The sequence below is a fragment of the Chenopodium album genome, chromosome 23 (assembly GCF_948465745.1).
Source record: "Chenopodium album chromosome 23, dcCheAlbu1.1, whole genome shotgun sequence".
Lineage (NCBI taxonomy): Eukaryota > Viridiplantae > Streptophyta > Magnoliopsida > Caryophyllales > Amaranthaceae > Chenopodium > Chenopodium album.
The window spans coordinates 37,256,629-37,279,227 of record NC_137856.1 but is presented as its reverse complement, the minus strand read 5'-3'; the positions used below and the strand labels follow the sequence as shown (position 1 = coordinate 37,279,227).

At 35.1% G+C, this 22,599-nt stretch overlaps 3 protein-coding genes across 4 annotated transcripts; 1 reads left to right on the top strand and 2 right to left on the bottom strand.

Annotated features, from left to right (window-relative positions):
* Nucleotides 1-1,554: 1,554 nt before the first annotated feature.
* LOC145608190 (pentatricopeptide repeat-containing protein At3g54980, mitochondrial-like) lies at nucleotides 1,555-6,497 on the top strand. 2 transcript variants are annotated; one of them, XM_081663801.1, is made up of 4 exons: nucleotides 1,556-4,207; nucleotides 4,398-4,489; nucleotides 5,386-5,573; nucleotides 6,218-6,497. In XM_081663801.1, exon 1 carries the CDS (start codon nucleotides 1,684-1,686, stop codon nucleotides 4,129-4,131), a length of 2,448 nt encoding a protein of 815 aa, XP_081519927.1. In that variant the 5' UTR covers nucleotides 1,556-1,683; the 3' UTR covers nucleotides 4,132-4,207; nucleotides 4,398-4,489; nucleotides 5,386-5,573; nucleotides 6,218-6,497. The 2 variants fall into 2 exon arrangements, with proteins under 2 accessions (XP_081519928.1, XP_081519927.1); XM_081663802.1 differs by lacking the exon at nucleotides 4,398-4,489 and having other exon boundaries at nucleotides 1,555-4,207.
* A 4,960-nt stretch (nucleotides 6,498-11,457) lies between these two features.
* On the bottom strand, nucleotides 11,458-14,628 carry LOC145608103 (exocyst complex component EXO70A1-like). Its single transcript, XM_081663705.1, has one exon. The coding sequence runs from the start codon at nucleotides 13,991-13,993 to the stop codon at nucleotides 11,978-11,980; it is 2,016 nt and encodes a 671-aa protein (XP_081519831.1). The 5' UTR covers nucleotides 13,994-14,628; the 3' UTR covers nucleotides 11,458-11,977.
* A 1,421-nt stretch (nucleotides 14,629-16,049) lies between these two features.
* LOC145609201 (receptor-like protein EIX2) lies at nucleotides 16,050-18,317 on the bottom strand. Its single transcript, XM_081664745.1, has 2 exons — nucleotides 16,948-18,317; nucleotides 16,050-16,857 (listed from the first exon to the last, which is right to left on the bottom strand). The coding sequence occupies exons 1-2, from the start codon at nucleotides 18,314-18,316 to the stop codon at nucleotides 16,202-16,204; spliced, it is 2,025 nt and encodes a 674-aa protein (XP_081520871.1). The 5' UTR covers nucleotide 18,317; the 3' UTR covers nucleotides 16,050-16,201.
* Between the last annotated feature and the right edge of the window lie 4,282 nt (nucleotides 18,318-22,599).

The following is a 22,599-nucleotide window of genomic DNA, read 5'->3' as shown; positions in this document are numbered from 1 at the left end:
TCAAAAAATTACAAAATTGAAGGCTATAATCCACGACATTTGAGGAAATTTTGAGGTTTTGGAGCCTAGCGACGAAGAGCCTTGAGACCCTGAGACCATCTCCAATGGTGAGACTCAATTTTGAGTATTAAAATACAAAATGAGTTGTTTTTTTAACTCCAATGGTGATACCCAACTCATTCCTCAATTTAGCAACTCATGTGAAGTCTAATTTCCCAATTGTGAGACTTTTTATTTTTCTAGAGTATACTAATGTCACTTTCAATTTATGGCCCACCAAATCATATTATAAGTTTTTTTTTTTGAAAAAAAATAAAATTAAAACTTAAATAAATTACAATTCTTATTATACTATTGACAAGGGCCCATAGATTTTGTCAAATGAGACTCAAAGTTGAGTATCTAAACTTAGCAACTTTATTTTGGAGTTGCTAAGTTTAGATATCAACTTATTGGTATTCTTTGCAAAAAATACCTTATCTATCCTAAAAAAACTCACTTTAGTCTCACCATTGGAGAGGGTCTAATGGATACATCTCGGGGTCATATAATGCCGTTTGAAACCTTATATGATCATTATATGTTGTCATAAACGTCCGTGGTAGGCTTGAGTTTACAAAATCGGTGCAAGTTACGAACGGGTAAAATAACCTTTTAAGAGCATATTGGATGGTTCCACCGACCCAATTGGAGTTCCGGAGGGTATAAGGGATTTCGGTCGTTTTTATTTCTGGGCGAGAAAAGGTCAAAAAATTACAAAATTGAAGGCTACAATCTACACTTTTTAAGGAAATTTTGAGGTTTGGGGTCCGGTGGCGAAAAGTGGAAAAATTGAAGGCTATAATCTACCACAATATTCGAGTACAAGAAGGGTTTAGATCATTGTCAGTTAAGGTCTGGTCCTCGGGTTCAATTCAAGCCAGATTCAGATCGGGTTCAATTCGAGCCATATTCAGATCGGATTCAATTTCAGCTTCGGGTTGTGTGTCAGTCAAGTTTGAGTGGGTTAATAGATGATACATTCGGGTTCGAGTTAGTGTTGAGTTGGGTTTTAGTTCAATTTCAATTCCAATAAATATCGATGTGCTCATGTTGAACCTATATAATTACGTCTTCCATAATTTGATCTGTATTATCAAGATTTTATTAAACCTATATATGAGTAATAGAGAACAAAAGGTATACAAGCTGAATCGGATTGTGGGTTACGAATTTGTACCAGTATATAAGTTGAACAAAAGATATATAAATTTTATTAAACCTTCCATGACTCGGATACAGGTTCTAATTGGGTCAAGTACTAGTTCGGGTTCAGATTGTTGTTGGGTCGGATTAAATCGGCTGACACTTACTCTCAGTTCGGATTACAGGTCACTAGTTTCACCCCATTGTCCAGGTAGAGGTTGGGTTTAGAATCATTGCCGGTTCAGGTCGGGTTAGTTTTTGACAGCTCTACTCGTATCGTATCATATGCTCGTAAATAAAGAGAATAAAAACCCAAAAGGTAATAGCAGGATAACAGAATCGGTCCGTCACTTCATTTTCGGGTAGACCCGGTCCATTACTTTTCATCACTCGCAACTCTCACTACAGCAGCACTGCTTCAATTTTGTTTCCCTGAAAAAAGAGTAGGGTTCATAAACACCACTAAATTCCTCCATTGCTCAAAATCCTGCAAAAAAGATGAGAAAGTTTGCAAAATCTCTGCGAATTTCATCAAATCTATGGCGTTCTTCAATAACCCACAAACCATTATCTTCATCTTCAACCTTCTTATCTTCTTCAGAACCCTTAATTTCCCAGGAACCAGTCTCAGAATCTTCATCATTAAACCAATCCCATTTCTCAAATGATTTAAATGAGGCTAATACCCAAATACCCATCTCACAAAATCATCAAAATCCCACAAATCTTTCTCAGTCTGATGATGCAACTAAATTATTGAGCTCAAAGGAACAACCTTCTGCAATGTCATACTTCAAATGGGCTGAAAATCAACCAGGTTTTGGTGATGGGGTTGAGTCTTTCTGTTTATTGCTGCACAATTTGAGGGGTTTAAAGTTTCAGCAATCAGCGGTGAAAGAATTGGTTTCAACCCCGAAATTTCCTGATGCTACTACTATGATTCAAGGCCTCAATGATTGCTCCAAAAGGTTTGATTTCGAATTAGATTCACGAGATTTTAATTACTTGCTATTTGGATATCTTGCAATTGATAGATTTGATGATGCAATTAGTTGTTTTAATTGGATGCTTGATAATAACATTGATGTGTGGGCGTCATATGTGAATGATATTATCCAAGTGTTAGTGTTTCACAAGAATATGATGAAAGAAGCTAGGGAGTTGTATGATAAGTTGTGTTTTAGAGGTTTTGTTGGGAATAATGCTACTGTTCGTTTGATGATGAGAGCTTGCTTAAAAGATGGGGAGCTAAGTGAGGCGGAGCGATATTTTAGGTTAGCAAAGGATAAGGGTGTTGAATTAGATCCGGGCGTGTATAGTTGTGCTGTTGGAGTTGTTAGTAAGAAACCTGATTGTATTGCAGCTTGTGAGTTGTTGATGGAGATGAAAGAGAAAGGTTTTGTGCCCTCTGCCGGTACCTACAACCAAGCTATTATCGCGTGTGTGAAGCAGCAGAATTTGATGGAAGCTTTGAGACTATTAGCTGAGCATGAACTTACACCAAATATAGCCACTTATTCAGTTATAATTGATGGATGCTGTATGAAGGGGGATATGGAGAAAGCATCTGAGCTTTTTGATCAAATGACTGAAAAGGGTATCAAACCCAGTGTCTATAATATTAATTCAATGATTAAAGGGTTTCTGAAAGGTAGGTTATTGGAGAAAGCCTATGAGACAATTAACAAGGCAGCTGAATCTGGTTTGGCTGATGGATCCACATTTAACATATTAGTATCTTGGCTTTGTAGAGATGACAAGTTGGATGAAGCTCAAAAGTTTTGGGATAAGATGATAAGATGTGGAATCAGACCTAATGTAGTTAATTATAACAACCTAATTTATGGTTATTGTAAGATTGGAAATGTCGCTATGGCACATAGCATGTATGTTGAGATGATTGCTAAGGGTGTGAAACCCAATGCTATCACCTTAACAGTATTAATAAGCAGGTATTTCAAGAAAGGCGAGGTAGAGAAAGCTCTGAAGTTGTTTGATGAGAGGGTGGACCTAAGGATTGATTGTACAGATTACACTTACAACACTGTTATTGATGGATTGTGCAAACATGGGCAAACATCGTATGCGAGGAATCTACTAGAGAATTTTATAAAGAAAGATAATTTCATACCATCTTGCATGACTTACAATATGGTTATTGATGGATTATTGAAGGAAGGTGATCTGGATTCTGCATTTTCTGTTTATAATGAGATGAGTGAGAAAGGAGTCTACCCAACTGTTTTCACATACACAATTCTAATTAATGCATGCTGCAAGAGCAATAATTTTGATCTTGCTTTGAAAATGCTCAATGAGATGATAAGCAAGGGTCTTAAATTGGATATAACTGCATATGGCACACTTATTGACGCTTTTTGCAAAAGAAGGGACATGAAGAGTGCGTGTAAACTTTTTGATGAATTGTGTGAAGCAGGGTTGTCTCCAAACATATATATTTATACTTCCATGATCAGTGGTTATAGAAATATAAATAACATTGAAGCGGCTCTCTCAATCCATAAGAAAATGACCGAACAAGGGGTTTTTTGTGATTTGAAAACATACACCTCTTTAATAGATGGACTTCTGAAGGAAGATAAACTGCAATCAGCTTTAGAATTCTATGCTGAGATGGTAGAAGAAGGCATCATGCCTGATGAAATCACTTACACAGTTTTGGTGAATGGCCTGTGTAAGAAAGGCAAGCTAGAAAATGCACGTGAATTTTTCAAAGAGATGGAAGAAAAGGGAGCGACTCCTAACTCCCTTATGTATAATGCTTTGGTTGCTGGGTATTTTAAAGAGGGTAATTTGCCTGAAGCTTTCAAAATGTACGATGAAATGCTTGAGAGAGGTCTTAGTCCAGATAGAATGACTCTTGATTTTCTCATGAACGCAAATTTCAAACCAAGTTACCAATCATCAAAGACTTCAATCTCTTAGCCGTCAGACATACCTATATTCTGCAAAGAGTCCATGTGGTCTGCTTTGCATGAGCTTTTTGGAGACTTGCAGACAGGTAATGTGCTTGAATATTCTGCTTACTATTACTAGCCTTGCAATTTAGCATCATTGCATTACTAGTGTAATAAAAAAAAATTGCATAAGGGTGAATAACTAAATAGGAGGTTGAACAAAATAGCTACTGTTTGTCAATTGTTTCAATAAATCCTATTATTATATTGATGCTAGACTGTACAATTACCCAGGTATATGCTTCCACCATGGGTGGAGCCGTGGAGGGAATGCCATTTTTCGAGCTTAGTGTCATAGCTGCTCTAGAAAAGCCTAAAGCCTCGAGGTTAGAGTTGATTTTTTACTGGTGATTAGGAAGTGTCATTTTATATTTTTATGGGTGTGAGGTTTGTGCAACTCTTATATTATCTCTGTCATTTAGGATCTCCATCGTATCTTATTTGATTATAATAATGAAGATATTGTGTTGATTCAAATTTTAAGGCAGATTGTGTTCACTTTTTCAAATGTTTTTAGCTTCTATTATTAATTCTTCACTACTCTGCTGACCTCTGTATATTATATAATTAAAGGCAATTCTATTATGTGTGCTAGTCTAATCTGCTTACATATGAATGAATTAATTACTTGAATTGCATAGACTATGAAGACAAATCTAGACATGTTATTTTTAAGTCCCTACAATTACATTTACGATTTCTTAGCTAATAGCTACGAATTGATTTATTTAAAAAATAACATGCCAGATTCATGCTTAGTAAGCTGCTCGTCAGGCTTGCGTACGCAGGTGCTGCTGACTCAAATTCCCAATTTGTTGCTCAGTGCATTGTTCAGCCTGGATCCTGTACTAGAATCCTTCAGTCGAATCTTTCCGAGCCCATCTGTTAAGGGTTATTCACGGAATGTTATACAATTTGAGTCCTTAACCCTGGAATATGTGTGCAAATTTACCTGGTTGAAGTATCACCTTCCACCCCTCCTCACTTTTTGTAGCTCCCTCATAAACTATAAAAACGTTGATAAGGGGATTCGAACACCCAACCGTTAATAAGGAAGATCATTTGTAGCTCCCTCATGTCTAAGTTTTCATAGCTTTTATGTGAGATCATAATCACTTGTTATAAAAATTCTGCAAGTCTTTTGCTAAAATCCTTTCCAGTTTACATATGATGCACCATCTTAACAATATTAAAATTAATGACCTGTATGCTGACTCTGTAGGAAAAGTAAATAGGAAACTCACATCAGCAAAGTATGAGAACATTGAAGATGGAGACATATCACAAAAGTTTACACTCCCATCAGCTTGATCAAGCACAAGTAATTGACTAACTGGAGAATCAGACTACTATAAAAAGATATGGGCATGCTCTGTTTCGTGTGGCAGACGGCTATCTTCATTAAGTGAGGTGTGATATTTGTGTTTTGTTTGCCTTTTAAGAACTTTTTTCACAAGACATATATGCTGCTGCATTTGCCTTACAGTTTGACTGCTACTATATGGTCTATTTTTACCTCAGCTTTTAACATTGGTCAAGGTTATCTAAAAACATATGACCAGAATAAAGTAGTTCTTGACTTGGATCCATAAACCTATAGTTAAATAAATTGCCCCATCTCAATTCCAAATTTCTACCCTGATCTGGTTGATTGTGCTGAATTATTGTACTAGCTCTGCCGAAGTACAAGTCGTTTAGTAGGTGCCAACCCTTCTCAAAATAGACACACAAAAGAAACGTTAACAGACCTCAAAATTCGTCTTGAAAACAATTGTATGTCATCATGCCGGATTGCAGGGTCAATCGAATCTTACCATCTTCCAGGGGTATAGTTAATCACACTGATTTTGCAATTCAATTTTAGTACTATGGAAACTTGCACTTTGGTTTGATATTGTGGAGGGAAAGAAACTCTCCCATTTTCCTTCTAAATCTTTCCAACAATGGAGGGATTTGGCTATTTTAGATGGTAGTGGTACTATGCTTTGCTAGTATTCTTAATTCTGTGAATGTACTCGATAACAGGCTGATGAAATGAAGTGTACTTGTTTCAGGTTTCTTCTGGTGGTAAACGACATTTCTGTTTGGCCTGGTATTATCCTATACTCTATTAGCTGAAGGTGTTACAGGCTCTATATGATTCTCTCTACACCAGAAAATGATTATTAGATAATGCTGGTTAGATAATTATTGTAATTACTTGCTGCAAATCTGCAAGTCTTGCGCAGAAAAGTGTACAATGTAAATGATAGTTCGTACTACTTCGTAGATATTTGTAATTTCAAAGTTGTGTTTAATTGTTTTACTGTATTGATGTTCACTTCACTTCTTGTTTCATATACTCAATATAAAGTTTGATTTTTTGGGTAAACTTTTTTTTCCTTTATAAATTAGCATGTCATTTTGTCTATTCTTCGTATACAAAGGATACATATGAATCATAGATAAACTCTTTATAACCAAAGCTAATAAAAAAAAGAAGATTAGAAAAAGAAAAGGAAAAAAAAGAGGGGTATTTAAAATATGTTGCAGCAGGTAGAATTTGGACAAAATATTAATTTGTCTTTTTTTTTTACACATGGTCAAAGTTGTGCATTGATAAGTATAATACTAAACACCCCTTTGTCACATTGTCAAGATTATAATAGTTAAGTACAAAATTAAGCTTTGTGAATGATTTAAATGAGTACTAGCATTAGGTAAGGGTCATTTAACTCTATTTCATATGAGGAAATCCAAGTTTTCTCACTGTGATAAGCTTGAAAAATATATTATCGGGTGTTCTATTTATTTTACCTTTAAAATAAGTGCCTTTTGCCATTTTCAAGAAAAGAAGCTTCATAGCCGCTTCAATAGAGATTGGAGCAAGAAGATGAAGAAGCTCATGAGCACCGTCAATGGTGAAATCAATGAAGGACGAAAATCACAAACAAACGACGAACACCTTTCCTTTAGAATTTAGAATTTGTCGGATTTGGTGTTCTCCATTGAAGCAATTTAAAGAAGATGAAGGTGGGTTGGGATTAGACCTGGCAAACGGGTCATTTGGGTCGGGTCACTATCGGGTCAGTAAATATTCGGGTCATTTTAATTCTATCATTATTTTCATTAACTTGGTTAAAACAAATAGAAATCAATACAAAAGAGAGTGTATAATAACATAAATTAACTTGCACCTTAAATGCCTAATCCAAGAAATAATCAAAATTTTATACTCATTTGTCACAATTAACAACTTAAATGTTAAAATGACAGTACGTAAAATTTATACAGATTTGATAAATCGACTAATCGAATGTATACTTTTTTTGCAATATATGCCACTGTGAAAGCTTCATACCGATCAATTAATTAATCGACAAATTGGATGTGTAATATTTTTTTGCCAATTCTTTTGGTGTTTTTGTTTTGGCTAGCCGTGCAAGTGAACAAGTAGTGAAATTGGCTTAAAAAAAAAAAAAAAAATAGTGAAATTGGCTTTTTTAAAAAAAAAGAAAAAGTAGTGAAAATGTGAAATAGGGTTTTACTTTTGGGTCTCCTTCGCACAAGTCGCTCCCATGGTTGCTGCGATTGGGAGAGTTCACTGCAAAATGAAAACTTTGAAAAAATCTCTCACAATTTCTTCATTGCTTCTCCAATCTTCAACTACCCATAAACATTTCTGTTCATCTTCAACCTCTCTCACTTCAATTCTTCACTCTAAACTCAAAACCCTTCTTCCTTATTCAAATCCCGAGAAATCCCAAGAACCCAATTCAGATTCTTCAATCTCAAATGACTCAAATGATCTTGAATCTGCAAATTTACCAAAACCCAATTTACGAATTCATCAAGATCCCGAGACTCTTACTCAATCGCAAGTAATCAGCACTTTATTGAACAAACAAGTTAAGCCTTCAAATGCCTTAAATTACTACAATTGGGTTCAGACAATACCTGGGTTTGATCCTGGATTTCAAGCTTTTTGTGTTATACTTCAAATTCTGGTGGATGCTGATTTTAATTTTAAGAAGAAGAATATGATTGAGTTGATTTCAAGTCAGAAATGCCCCAAAGATGCTGCCATAGTCGTGCAAAGTCTGGTGGAAACCGCCGAGAGGTTCGATTATTGTATAAAACCTTCAACTTTTGAGTTGTTAATGCGTAAATATGTTCAAACTCAGAGAATAGGTGATGCACTTGTTTGTTTTAATGCTATGGTTGAGTATTTTGGTGCTGATTTAAAACCATCATTTGCAAATTTTCTATTGAAATTGTTGATCAAAAGGGGTCGTTTGCAGTTAGTTGAGGAGTTGCTTAATAAGATGATTTCAAATGGGGTAACTAAAGATGTCAATACCCCTATTGTACTGATAAAATACAGTGTTGTTAACAAAAAGTTCAAGGATGCCGAGCAATTGTTTAGGATGTTTAAGGAGTTGGGGTATGTATTAGGTGCAAATATATATAATTGTGTTATTGGAACTGTTTGTATGAAACCTGACATGAATGCAGCTTATGAGCTGTTAAAGGAGATGAGAGGTATGAAATATGTGCCCTCTGCTTCTACCTTCACGAATGTTATAGTCGCGTGTGTGAAGGAAAGGAACATGGAGGAAGCTCTGAGGATCAAGGATGAGATGGTTTCGTGTGATATTCCGGTGGATGTGAATGTTATGACTAGCTTGATAAAGGGGTATTGTGAATTGGGTGATTTCGAGAGTGCTTGGAGTTTGTTCAATAAAAGCATTGAGGATGGACTTTCTTTTCATAAGGTTACCTACTTGTTGTTATTCAATGGATACTGTAATAAGAGTGATGTGGATAGAGCAATCGAGGTGTTCAACCTAATGATTAAAAAGGGCTTTTGTCCAGGAACCAATACATCCTTTTCATTAATCAAAGAGCTCTTGGATGTTCAATCATGGGATAAAGCTTATGAACAACTCAAAATTGCTGTGGAATGTGGTTCTATCAACTATTTCCGATACAAGTTTCTGATGACATGGCTCTGTTTTGAGGGTAAGGTTGATGAAGCTCGGCAGTTGTGGGATAAGATACTGGAAACCGAAAGCTTACCAACTGTAATGTCTGATCAATATTTTGGTTCTAAAAAGAAAAGGAATGCTGGTAATTCAGAGGATATGGTTGGCAAGAAGCTTAGACCCAATGCTGCCACCTTTACTGCCATAATGTGGGGGCATTTCAAGAAGGGCGAAGTGGAACAAGCCCTCAAAGTGTTTGATGAGATAATGAACCGAAATATTGTTTGTGAGGCTTACACATACAACACCATCATTCATGGATTGTGCCTCAATGGTCAAACTTCTGAGGCGAGGAAGATACTGGAGATTGTCACAGCAGGTGGAAATTTCATCCCATCTTTCTCAACTTACAATTTTATTATCGAAGGATTTATCAAAGAAGATAACATGGAATCTGCATCATCTGTCGAAGCTGAGATGAGAGAAAAGGGAATTTCTCGGGAGAATATATTGAAGAAAGATCAAGTTGACATGTTGTGCAAAAGCACACACTTTGATTGTGTTGTGAGAATGTTAAGGGAGAAGGTAAACAAGGGTTGCGAACTGGAAGTTCCTGCATATGAGCCAATTATCAGTGGTGCATGCCGTAGAGGAAAAATGAAATTTGCCTTGATATTTTATTTTGAACTTCTTGAAAAAGGATTGTATCCTAGCCAACATATTATGGATTCCATAGTTGAAGGTTATCAGAAAATAGAAGGAAAAGATGAAATTCCACCGCTAATAGTTCTTCCTTCGATCGAAAAGAATAGGAAAAAGAAAAAGAAAAAGATAGAGCAGATGATTACCTGTGATTCATAACAAGAACAATTTCTTTCTGATTAGATGATAGATTTCACTTTTTTTGTAATTTCTTTCTGTAATCGCTATTGGTTAATGGTGGATAGGTTATGAGCAGCCGTTTTCTACTAGATCCATGAATTTAAAATAATTTTTCTACTGTTAGATTTGATTGATACATTCCATGTAATTTTTAGAGTAATACTTTCAATAATTTTGGACAGGTTAAAGCCAATTACTAGCTCCATCTCTAAATAAAATTTTGTTTTATTTACTTTTTATTTTTATTTATTTACATATTAACTGAATTTCACAATCTTTGTTATTCAGCAACTCTTAGAAGTAAGTCATATTGAGCAAATTACACTATTATTAGGGGTGAAGGGAGTACAACAATTTTATTGCAATAATGTCAGTTCTTGCAATAGTACTCTGTAGATTGAATATGCACATTGAAGTGTCACTCTGTATTGTGTGAATGTGTGATCAAGTACTGGTTAGTAATTTGAGATTTTAAAGTTTGCTATAAATCAGAAGATGGACTTCCGGCAAAAGATCTACTTTCATGGTTTCACTAATTGGAAAAGGACTTGAACTGCTTGATCAAACCGATTGGTACATATCGGATTTATAACCACCGGATCTTAGTTATTGCAGGGAAGAGATTATTGCCGTAGTGCTGTGACTGATAGTGGCATACAGGGATAACTTGTGACTGTTGTGGGAGAGTCGGAGCGTTAAAACTAAGACCAACATTCAAATAAGGAACTAAAAGATTATACAGCATCCTCATTTCTGAATTCTGCAGTAATGGCTGATTATTTCAGATAAGGAAGATGGCGGAGGGTTTTGATGGTCACCAGACAAGGTATTATAAGAGCTTCAATGAGTTAACATCTTAGTGTTGACACTTGACAGACAATAGTTACGAGGAAGGTGTCCGTGTCCGGGATACTGCATTGCCTTCCTGCACTGAAACTATGTAGGAGTCCTTGCACATGTTTTTTCTCATTTTGCATTGCTAAACAAAATTTCATTACAAATGGTAAGACACTTGAAATGGAGAACCAACTTAGTTATGGCTGCTTAATATGGAGTAGGTGATTTACTTCGTATTTGATAATATACTGAGTCATCAAACTTGATCCATTTCCCCTGTATTAAGACATAGTTGCTTAATCACATGGGAATTCAACATCAGAACCATTCTAATTATTCTCTGATCAATTTAAAGATCAATCAATAACATTTAAATCTAGTGACATTGCATACACAATCTAAGGATCTGTTCTTCAAACCTAGCAAGTCCTTATTCCAAGTCATGGTTCTTAACCTAGGCTAACGTCGTTTAACTTGTTTTCAGAAAAAAGCACAAAGCAAGACCCAGAGACAAGTGGTTTTGGATATCAGCAAAACTTATGGACTAACTACATAATTCTACTAAGAGATCCAAACTACTACATATTTCTACAAGTGGTTTTGGATATCAACAAAACTTATGGACTAACTCCATATTTCTACAAAAAGATCCAAAACAACACAATCAGAAAGCATACAAAAATGAAAAATCTAACAACAAATTACAGAATGAATGTTCTATTATTAGTTTTCTATCAACGCACTTGTCTAATACACTTAATGATTTTATCTGGGGGGAAGGGGAATACTCATGGTCCTGGAATCGACACTTCCTCTAGATGATAATTTAGCTATGGTTGGAACATTAAATACCTTTGACAAAAATTATACATTATACTACCTCTGATGAAGGTGGAGGTAGAATTTTACTTGCCTGGCCTCGCCTCTGTTAGCCTCAAAGCCCTCAATTGTGTGCCAAAATCTGGCCACAACTCTCAGTAACCACTGAAGTCTAGCAGTAATTCAAGGCCATATCAGACTGCAAACTAAGACCTCCAAGGATATAAAATATATACAAAGATCAGCCTTTGCATACTTGATTGGACACTTGAGGAACAGCTTGCTGACACGAATACCAAAGCACTCAGATCACTATGAAGCAGTAGGAGATGGTTGTTGTTGATCGGTTGGGACATTGTTGAATTTTCCACTATATTGCCTTCCTTTAAAGCTGCTATATCTGCTTGGTTTAGGAAGAAATAGGGCCATAATCATTTTTTCCAGAGACTGAGCTGTATACTTTGCATACTTACTAGAACTAGAATCTTGTTCTACCAGAGGACCATAGTTCTGCATGTAGCTACGGTATACAGGCACTATTGCCTGTACAATAAGCTGCCATGTTTTCTCTCTCAACTCCTTGTCTGACACAACCCAGCTTGACTGCTTCTTATACATTTCATCAAAAGTCTCATTAAATTTCTTTAGGCGTCGTTTAACAAGGTCACGAGCAGTAGCACGACCACCAGAGAATAGGATCAGACCTTCCCTGCTTAACAAAGCAGGAAGCGTCAACCACGTTTCTCTCAAATAAAAAGCAGCGTAGTATTCCTTAAACTGTTCGTGATCTTTCAACCAGGTCTCTCCCAGCAAACCCCCCAGCTTTGTTCCCTTTAATTGTTTATACAAATGCCAGTGGTTATTCATCAAGAAAAGATATGAAAGGATGGGATCCTCATACATCTTGGACCATGCATCTAAGTTTACCTCAATGGCTTTTAGTATATCAAGGATGGCATTAATAAGGAGCTTCTCTTGAAATTTTTCATTTTTCCAACTCCGTTGGATGACTAAAACCTGTGTTAAAAGTGGCTTATAATCATCCCCGAGCAATCTATTACAGTAGTCAGTAACAAAACTCACCAGCCTTGGAACACTCCCATCAACAGGGGGTGGCGTTTGCCTCTGTAATTCAACTTGAACCAGAAGTTCCCAGAATATCTCGCATGCACCCTCAATGACCCTCCTGATAAGATCCCTAGTCAAATTTTGGATTTCAGCACAAGCTGCTCCGCCGAACAGCCGGTTGAAATCCAGCCTTAGTTTATTCAACGATGCAAATATGTCCAACAGCTTTAGAAGCTTGATGGGGTCCTTCTTGCTCTCAGTCACAGTTTTCCCAAATTGAAGAAACGCTAAGATTCCAGCCTGAGCTGCAATTTTAGCAAAGCAACCCATCCATACATCCAATCCTATCCTTTCAAATACATCAATGCATAGCTTGTACTCAGCTTCAAACAAATGCTTCACAGCAAACTCCAAATGCTTCCCCCACTTAGCTATGTACCCCTCAATGCTCTGTACATCATTGAATTCAGCTATTGAGATCTCAAGATAATCCAAGTTCAGAGCCCGCAAACTCGCCCGTACATTTGCACTTCGGACCTCAACATAGATTGATATGCATTTATCAAGCCTGTTATTAGCAATCAACCTTCCAAGAATAGCTTGGAGCTTCTGAATCACTGCTACAGGAAGAGGTGACGGGGCAATACAAGCTTGATCCTCAACAGAAGACATAGGAAGCGGAACACTATTTTCTGTAATTAGATTTCGAAACTCTTCCTCCAACTTATCTAAGGCTGCCTCAAGTAGTCCACCATCAAGAAATGTCTTCCCCCCATCATTCTGAATTTCTCTAAGACCCTTCAAAGATTTCTTCAATTCTGATAGATACCGCTCATCAGCAAGCACATTATCCTCCAAATACTCCACTATATCCTCTAACCATTGAATGGCCAACCCACAATTATCCCCTAAAAACCGCAACGCCTCCTCAAGTCTCTTAAGTACCGCCAAGTACCCCGGAAGATCACTCCTGGGGTCTGACAATAACGACTTCTCAAGTCCATGTACAGCATCAAACACCTTCAAAACCGCGGCAGCAGGGCCGACAGCCCGGTCAATGTGGCCAACAACAGCAACAAGGGCTTCCTCATTTGCCCTAATAGGTCTAACAGCAGCCTCAAGAGAAGGCAACCTCTGATTAATTTCCTCCAATCTAGGCCCAGCTTTCTCTAAAGCTAACCCTAAAGATTTCGACTTTTCTAAGCTTAGGTTTATTGATTTCCTAGCTGACAACAATCTTTCACTGCTATTACTACCCATAGATTATTCACAATTGAGCAACCTACTTGCATCAGAAACTATCAAATTCAAAATGGGGTTCTTCTAATTTCTTTACTTTTTCCAAAATTTTCAACCCCAACTCAAAAAATCAAGAATCAAACTAAAATTTATTGAGATTCAGCTCAAACAATCAACACTCTACATAAAATTAATGGGTTTTACAGTTGCTAAGAATCAGCACAACAAACAACTCGAAAACATCGAAAATAGAAAGAATCTAGAGAGAGAAAGTAAACAGAGTACCAAATCAACGGTGGCGGAGACGGCGGAGGCGGAATGAACGGCGGCGATGAGAGAGAAAAACAGCAAAGAGGAAAGGTATTGTGAAGAGAATCTGGGCAAAAGCTGGTGATATCTTTTGGACTAACTCTTTTGAGTTTTGTGAGAGGAAGAGAGAGTGTGAAAATGGGAATTTTAAAGTTTGGATTTTTATTTAATTTTGTTGAATTGTTGTTGAAAATATTTAGGTATGAGTTAGCTCCAACTTACCGTTGATTTTTTCTATTTTGTGTCTTAAATTAAATGCATATGAACCTTAAAATGTGGGTTGCTGCAACTTTTGGCTGATTATCACTACTTGCATCTTGTAAAGCTATAAAGCTAGTTTCTCATTTGGGAACTTATCGAGGTTAAAAATTGGAGATTTTGAAAACTAAGATGGGGTAATTTTGGGAATGCATATTGCATTATCACTTCTATAAATTTGAAGTTTCTCTTCTCATACCCAATTATGTTATTCGTACTTGATATCTTATTAGATTTGTCTTGATTTTTAATTTTTCCATTTTTTTTGTAATAAAACTATAGAAATATTTCATTGGAAAGTATGCAAAATACAAATTGAACAAAAAAAAAAAAAAAAAAAAAAAAAAAAAACATGACATTCATTATACATACTCCATAATAAATTTATCCCAATTTGCTTTTTCAAACTATTCAAAGAACAAGATATAGTCATTTTAGACATGTCAATTCTTGACCTAACTCGATAATTCGACTTGAGGCCCGATCTCTTTAGCTTAATTTCAGTTCAGTTCAGTTCATTTCCTAATTTCCTTCTCTCATAAACAATTCATTTCAGCTATATTCAGTTCAGTTCAATTCAATTCAATTCAATTTAGCTCCAATCAGTTCAGTTCAATTCAACTATGTTCATTAAATCAGAATAAGCCCTTGATCCAATTTCAAACTGAGTAATTGGAAAGAACCCAGCCCAACTTTATCCAATAGACCCAATTTGATTCATTAATCATATTTTGGTTGACTCAAAAGAACTTAAACACTTGAATCCAACAACCCAAAATTTAACCCCAAACTCGACCCATTAACCTAAATTGATAAGTCTAGACATCATTCTTTCCTGAAAGAGTATAGTGAATCCGTCTAAAAAGTCACTACACTACCATTTCTAAATTTCTCATACTTTCACAGAAAAAATGAGTTTAAAAGACAAAAATATTCTGTCTTTTTCCGAGTTGCCGGAGCTCAACTGGCCGGAAATTGCTTCCTATAGGTAGAACTTGCCTCTTTTTCTCTCTCCTCTCTCTGGGCAGTCTCATTACAGCTGCAATTGTAATTAGTTTATGCTATGTATGCTTTAATTTTTTTTTTGCTGATTTATTAATTGATTAATTCTTTCATATAATCATGATTATACAGTTTTCTGGTTTTCCATTACTTGTGTAATTGTGTTTAAGCTATTTTTGTGGAGTAATTAGTGTTTTTGCTGCGCTTGAATTATTAATTTGGTAAAAAAAAAAATTGGTCTAATTTCCTAATTAGCCAGTCCATTATCAATATCCCTTGTTTTCTAGTTAAGTCACTAAAGCTTTATCAATAATAATGTGCAAAAAAGTATATTCTTTACTGTAATAAATTGGCCTAAATTTATAATATTAGTCTTCCATTATCAATGATTCAATATCTCTTGGTCTTTGTTTTGAATGTTGAATATATTTATCTGTTATTCATTCATTCATTTATTTGTATAGTAGAGATCCACAAAGGATAACGATTGATATAGGAGTTTAACCAATTAAGATAAATGTCTCACTGTTTTTCATTAATTGGAAGTACAAAGACAGTAAACACAATATCACACTCAAAGAAAACATAATCTACCATTCCATACATGAAAGGTTACACTTACATAACAAAGAACATGCCACATTCTCAACTATTAAGAGCTCACTCATTCGAGTTGTCGTGCTTGATCATCATTTTCTTGAGCTTGGACACCTTGAGAGCAATAGCCACGTATAGCCAGTTGGATGCATCCTCAACACGCCTAAAAAGAGCATGTCTCCACCTTTTATTCAGCAACAAAGTTCCAACGACACCCCAAAATCCGGTAGCAAAGCCTAACATCACATCCAAGTAGAACCACATCATCTCCAGCTTGTTAGTCTTCTCCTCATCATCCTGATTGTCAGAATGATTAGGCTGCACGTCATGTGCCAAGCAATCGGGTAAGGGATCTCCACAAAGGTATGGGTTTCCCGCGTAAATTGATGGGTCATTAAAGGTTTGGAAGTGCCTTGTGATTGGGATTGGCCCTGATAGGTTATTAAAAGAAAAGTTTGGGTAGCTTAAGGAGTCTATCTTTCCTAAGCTTGCCGGGATTTTTCCACACAGTTTATTCCCTGACAAATCAAGTGTCTCCAATGCCTTCATGTCACCAATATTCTCTGGGATCGTGCCTGTGAAACTGTTGTTAGCCAAGTTTAAGATGACTACACCAAAAAGCTTCGTAAGCTCCTTGGGTATGACTCCAATAAGATTATTGTTGGAAAGGTCAATGGTTACCAAGTAGTTGAGGACGCTGCTATATTCTCGTGCAATTCCTGCCACAGTCTCATTAATTTTGTTATCCCTTTGTAAATCTGGAGAAACAAGGTCTTTGCCTGAGGTGGTGTTAACCGGAAAAATCATACCTACAAGGTTGCCAAAACAGGGAGGAATATTTCCAGTTAACTGGTTGCTAGAAAGGTCCATGATACGAAGATGAGAAAGGCTGCATAATTCCTTAGGAACAGATCCTCTGAACTTGTTTTGTGGCAGCCTGAGTACTTCCAAGCTTGAAAAACTTGTGTCAAACCATTTGGGTATAGCCCCTGCTAACTCATTTCCACCGAGATTGAGAAATCTCAATAGTGTGAGGTTGCTGAAGCATGAAGGAATGTGACCGCCCAATTTGTTATCACTCAAATGCAAATATTCCAACCAGGGAATATTTCCAAGAGAGCATGGGATGACACCAGAAAGATTGTTGGATGAAAGATTTATAACCTGCAGCTGTGTAGAAGATTCCCAACAATTTGGAATTGTGCCAGATAAGTTGTTGCTCTGAAGGTCTAATATGTTTAACCATGTTAGCTTACACAGATTCTTTAAGATTGTGGAATCATCTCTAGAATTGGCTTCACCAAGCTGATTTTCTTGAAGCCTAAGGATTTGCAAATGTGATAATTGATTGCTCATCCAAGGTGGTATTAGTCCAGAAAGTTTATTTCTGCTAAGATCAAGAATTTGCAATTGGGTACAATTCCCGAGAGATGAAGGAATATGTCCCGTAAGACTATTGTTGTTCAGTTGTAAAGTGGAAATTCCACAATAATTATTCTCGAAGTTAAGTAGGATGGGACCTGAGAATTGGTTTGAGGAAAGATCTATAAACGACTGTTCATAGTCCTCCAACAGACCTAGAGAGAGTTGTTTTGGGAGAGGTCCAGTGAGAAAGTTGTTAGAAAGGTTCAATCTTAGGAGGCTACTTGTGTTGATAAACCATTCATGTGGCTCGCCCGAGATGCTAGTATTAGAGAGGTCCAAATCTTGAATTCTAGTTTGTGTTTGAAGCCAGTGTGGAGAGTGGTTGATTTTACAAGAAGACATCCTAAAGGTATTAAGTTGGAAGGGAGGTAGCCAGTTAGTAGGAATGTCGAGAGACAAATTGTTGTAGCTCATATCCAAGTAGGACAGCTTGGGGAGGCTTCCTAAGTGCGAGAGTGAGACTTTGCCTTGAATATAATTCTGTGAAATATCTAGATGCTCAATTTCAGTCAATTGTCCTAAAAAAGACGGCAAATTACCACTAATATTGTTGATACTAAGATCAAGGGACTCTAAACTGTAACTAATGCAGCTGGAAATATTTGCTCGAGGCTCTAAAATCTCTCCTTGGATGTGATTGTTAGATAAATTCAAATGTATGAAGTTGCATAGATTCCCCATAATCCCCCAAATTCCATTTTCTACATAGGTAAATTCATTGTAGTCTAGATTAAGGACTTGAAGATTCCTCATGTTCTTAAGCCAATTAGGGACTGAACCTTCCAAAATATTACTAGAGAGGTCAAGAAAGCTAAGGGAGCTAAGGTTTCCAAGATTTGGTGTAAGTGGGTTATTGAGATCATTACTGCTAAGATCAAGATAATGAAGGATGGAGAGGATTATTGCTGAGTCATTGGAGAAAACATGAGATAAGTGGTTATTTTTAAGATTACAACCTGAGAGACCAAGATGAGACAAAGAAGGAAGTTGGCTTAGTATCTGCCCTGCATCGACTGTTAATTGAGACAAGTCTAAGTAGGATAGCTCAAGGAATTGCAAATTAGAAAGACTATATCCACCTCATATTATTTATCTTCAGGACATCATTTCTAGAGAGATCAAGGACTTTAAGGTTGGTAAGATTACCAATTTGAGGAGGAACATTTTCATCTAAATTATTTTCAGAGAGATCAAGGACTTGAAGGTTGGTAAGATTACCAATTTGAGGAGGAATTTCCCCAAACAACCCAACAGAAGAGAGATTGAGATATCTCAGTTGAGTCATGGTTCCAAATCCGGAAATGTCGCCGTTATCTCCGTCGAAAATGAGGCCGTACAATTTCAGGTGAGTTAAGTGCTTCAGTCCTAGCAAAACTGTGATTATCGAACCGAAGATATTGTCATCACCATACTCATATAACAATCCGGGGCATCTGCTATAGAAATAGCAACCACGAGGACTACAGCAACCACGAGGACTACGAGGCGTGCCAATGAGATTGAGAAGAATAATGTTGCCAGTGACATAATCACAGCCCACTCCTTGCCATTGACAACAGTCTTCACCAACCCATGAACCAAATTGTACAGAGCTATTATGGGTTGTGAGGATCTGCTTCATCTTAAGCAAAGCTTCTCGCTCGTGCTGTTTGCACAAGATACTGCTCGAGTTTCCTGCAGCAGCTGCAAACTGCCCGCATTGGCACAACAAGTGAACTACTAACCATACCACAACACATAAGTAGTGTAAGCAAGAATATGATTTTCCCATCGAACTCGATGGTAAGGAATATGGTTTTTTTTTTTTTTCAGAGATTATTTAATCGTGGAGAAAAACAAGAAAAGAAATTAGTGTTTTGATTTGTGTTTGTAGAATTAAAATTCATTATACTTCCCAGTTTTATAAGCGACGAATAATTGGACGTATATACTTAAACACTAGCATAAAATGTTAATTTTGAAAATTTCATCCACATTTCGCATTGTCATACTTTTCAAGTCTTGAACGTCAACGCTTGAATAGAATGATATCTACTTGTAATAGTTTATGGACCATATATATGCTGGCCATGCACTTGCTAGTTGCTAACTTGCTACTAGTAACTAGTTGCCAAAAGGGCAAAAACACATCTTTGTGTAAGGACTTTACCCCGTAGCATACGTTAGGGTCTTTCACGAGTCACGACTAGACGACGACTACTGATATTAATTAGCGTATTTCAAGGGCTAGCAATAGTACCTTAATATCATTTATTGGAAAGGTTGATCAAACTACCACTTCTTGCACGTCCTGTATGGATAAAAATCGATAAAGATTTTTTTTGAAAGGAAGTCCACACCTTTAAAATACATAACGTTTTTGTTTAATATCATATGACGTGTTTAGGTGTATCCTATATCATTTTACCTATATTAATCTTTTCAGAATGAATAATACCCATGTTACAAATAACTATGGCTTAGTTAGCTAAGCGGATTTTTTTTGTTTTTTTGGAAATGCATTGAGCAAAATATATTAGATAAGGGACAAATTGTCTGAGAGTACAAGTGGAGTTGCATATTATGTAATTCCTCTTCTATAAACCTATTATTTTGTTTAAAAAATGAAAGAATAATTCATCTTATTAAGGTAACCTCATTTTCTCATTTAAGTAACCTACATACGTTTGTTAATTTTGAAAATTTCATCCACATTTCACATTAACATACTTTTCAAGACTTCACGCTTGAATAAAATGATTCCTAGTTGTAATTGATAGCATCATTCATGGAATTATATTAGTTTGTTTTGCACTGCAAACTCGCTGAAATTTCCTACTATGATCTGATAAAGTTTATGGACCATATATATGCTTACCAAGCACTTGCTAGTTGCCAAAACCACATCATTGTCCAAGGACTTCATCCCGTGGCATACGTTAGGGTCATTCTCGACTAAACGATTACTTCTGAGTTTAGTGTAATCGAGGGCTAGCATTAGTTACTTAATATCAATCGATTGGAAAAGTTGATCAAGATAGCACAAGTCCTGTATAAATAAAAATCAATAAAGAAAAGTACAAGAAAGAATTTTTGAAAGGAATTCCACACCTTTATATTTTTTAAATATCATACGACGTGTTTCTTCAGTTAGATAAATAAGGTATATAGTAATATTTAACTATAACAAGTTAAGAAAAATGGGACTTACAAACAAGGTATGTATATCCTATATTTTACTTATAATAATGTTTTCAAAATGAATAATACCCATGTAACAAATTACTATGGCTTAGTTAGTTAAGCGGAGTTGGATATTGTGTAATTCCTCTTTTATTGAGTTAAACTAGGTTATAAAACATATTTGTAATTTGTACGTGTTAAGAAAAATGGGTATTATACATGAATATAAATAAGTACTCCCTCCATTTCTAAATTACATTCCTGTTTGTAAAATTACACGGGAATTAAGGAGGAAAGAATAAGAGTATAAGACAAATAACAATAATGAAATATTTCAATGGGAAATACAAAACATTAAATGATGTTTTTGAGTAAAACAAAAATAGATTAATGATGCCATGTCATCAATCCTTTTAAAATTTTCTACTTCGCTAATTTTTTATGTACATAGTAATTAAGCAATTTCTACTGTAGCATATTATTTGAAATTTTTTTTAGGAAATTTTGCAAAAAACCACCTTTTAAATCTTGTTTTTTGCATTTAACCACCTTTTAAAAAAAATGTTGCAAAAAACCACCAATTTTAAAAATTTTGTTGCAACTTACCACCAATACAATGTAAAACAATTGATAAATTTGGCTAAAAAAGTGGTAATTTGCAACAAAATTTTTGAAATTGGTGGTCTATTGCAACATTTTTTTTAAAAGGTGGTTATTTGCAAAAAACAAGATTTAAAAGGTGGTTTTTTGCAAAATTTCCTTTTTTTTGAAAAAAAAAACAAAAAAAACAAAGGCAAAAGGAAAAAAATAAATAAAAATTAATGACATCATCAAAGCTTGCACAATGGCGAGTAATAATTTTATGTCAAGGTGACATGTGTACAATTTGGGAAAAACATGATGTTAGCAACTTTTTGTTTTAGTACTGGTACTAGGTTAGACCCCGTGCGATGCACGGTTTATATAAAACATTAAAACCTATTTTTAATTTGTACATTTTAAAAATAAATCGCTATTATACATGTTTATATATAAGAATAACGTATATTTTGTACTTTTAAATTTTTATTATTTTTATCAAAATTATGATATAGTATATGTTCAATGTTGTCTAATTCATAGTTCAATGTAGGAGCTGAGGTCATTTATATATTAGTGTACTATTTAAAATTGTTTCAATTTTTTAAGATAAAATGATAGGTTTTAGTTGTAATGTAGAAGCTTCCAATATTTAAATTTCAAAAATGTTAAATATGATAACTCTAAAAAAATGACATCATCATTGCATTTAGGCGGGAAATTTTTTATTGAGAAAGCGACACGTGGGCAATGGTGACGTCGGCAACTTCTGTTTTAGTAATAGTTAATAGATTATGTAATATATATATATATATATATATATATATATATATATATATATATATATATATATATATATATATAAAATTTTGATTTTTACCATTAAAAATCAATAAGGGGGTGTTTGGTTCGTTAAGTTGTAATGGATTGTTTACTTCACCATATATATATATATTGAACTAAAATTATTTTTACTAAAATTAAAAAAAAAAAATAAAAAAAACGATATCAAATCGATTTTACTGAACTAAAATCGATTTTACTGAACTGAAATTATTTTTGCTAAATTGAAATTATTTTTATTGATTCTCTATTATATTTCTTCTCTAAAGTTACTAATTTTTACTAAAATAAAATTATTTGTACTAAAATAAAATTAATTTTAGTGAACTTAAATTATTTTTACTAAATATTATAGTATTTGTAAGGTTAGGTGAACAGGGCTTTAGATGAAAGAGTTATATATATATATATATATATATATATATATATATATATATATATATATATATATA

Bases quoted from the DNA above. Each gene is read 5' to 3' on its own strand.
- LOC145608190 (XM_081663802.1), top strand. From the start codon at position 1,684: ATGAGAAAGTTTGCAAAATCTCTGCGAATTTCATCAAATCTATGGCGT.
- LOC145608103 (XM_081663705.1), bottom strand. From the start codon at position 13,993: ATGGGTAGTAATAGCAGTGAAAGATTGTTGTCAGCTAGGAAATCAATA.
- LOC145609201 (XM_081664745.1), bottom strand. From the start codon at position 18,316: ATGAGGAATCTTCAAGTCCTTAATCTAGACTACAATGAATTTACCTAT. The intron at 16,858-16,947 runs GTATGATTTTTC...AGACTGTGGCAG, and splicing joins CTGTTTTGGCAACCTTGTAG to GAATTGCACGAGAATATAGC.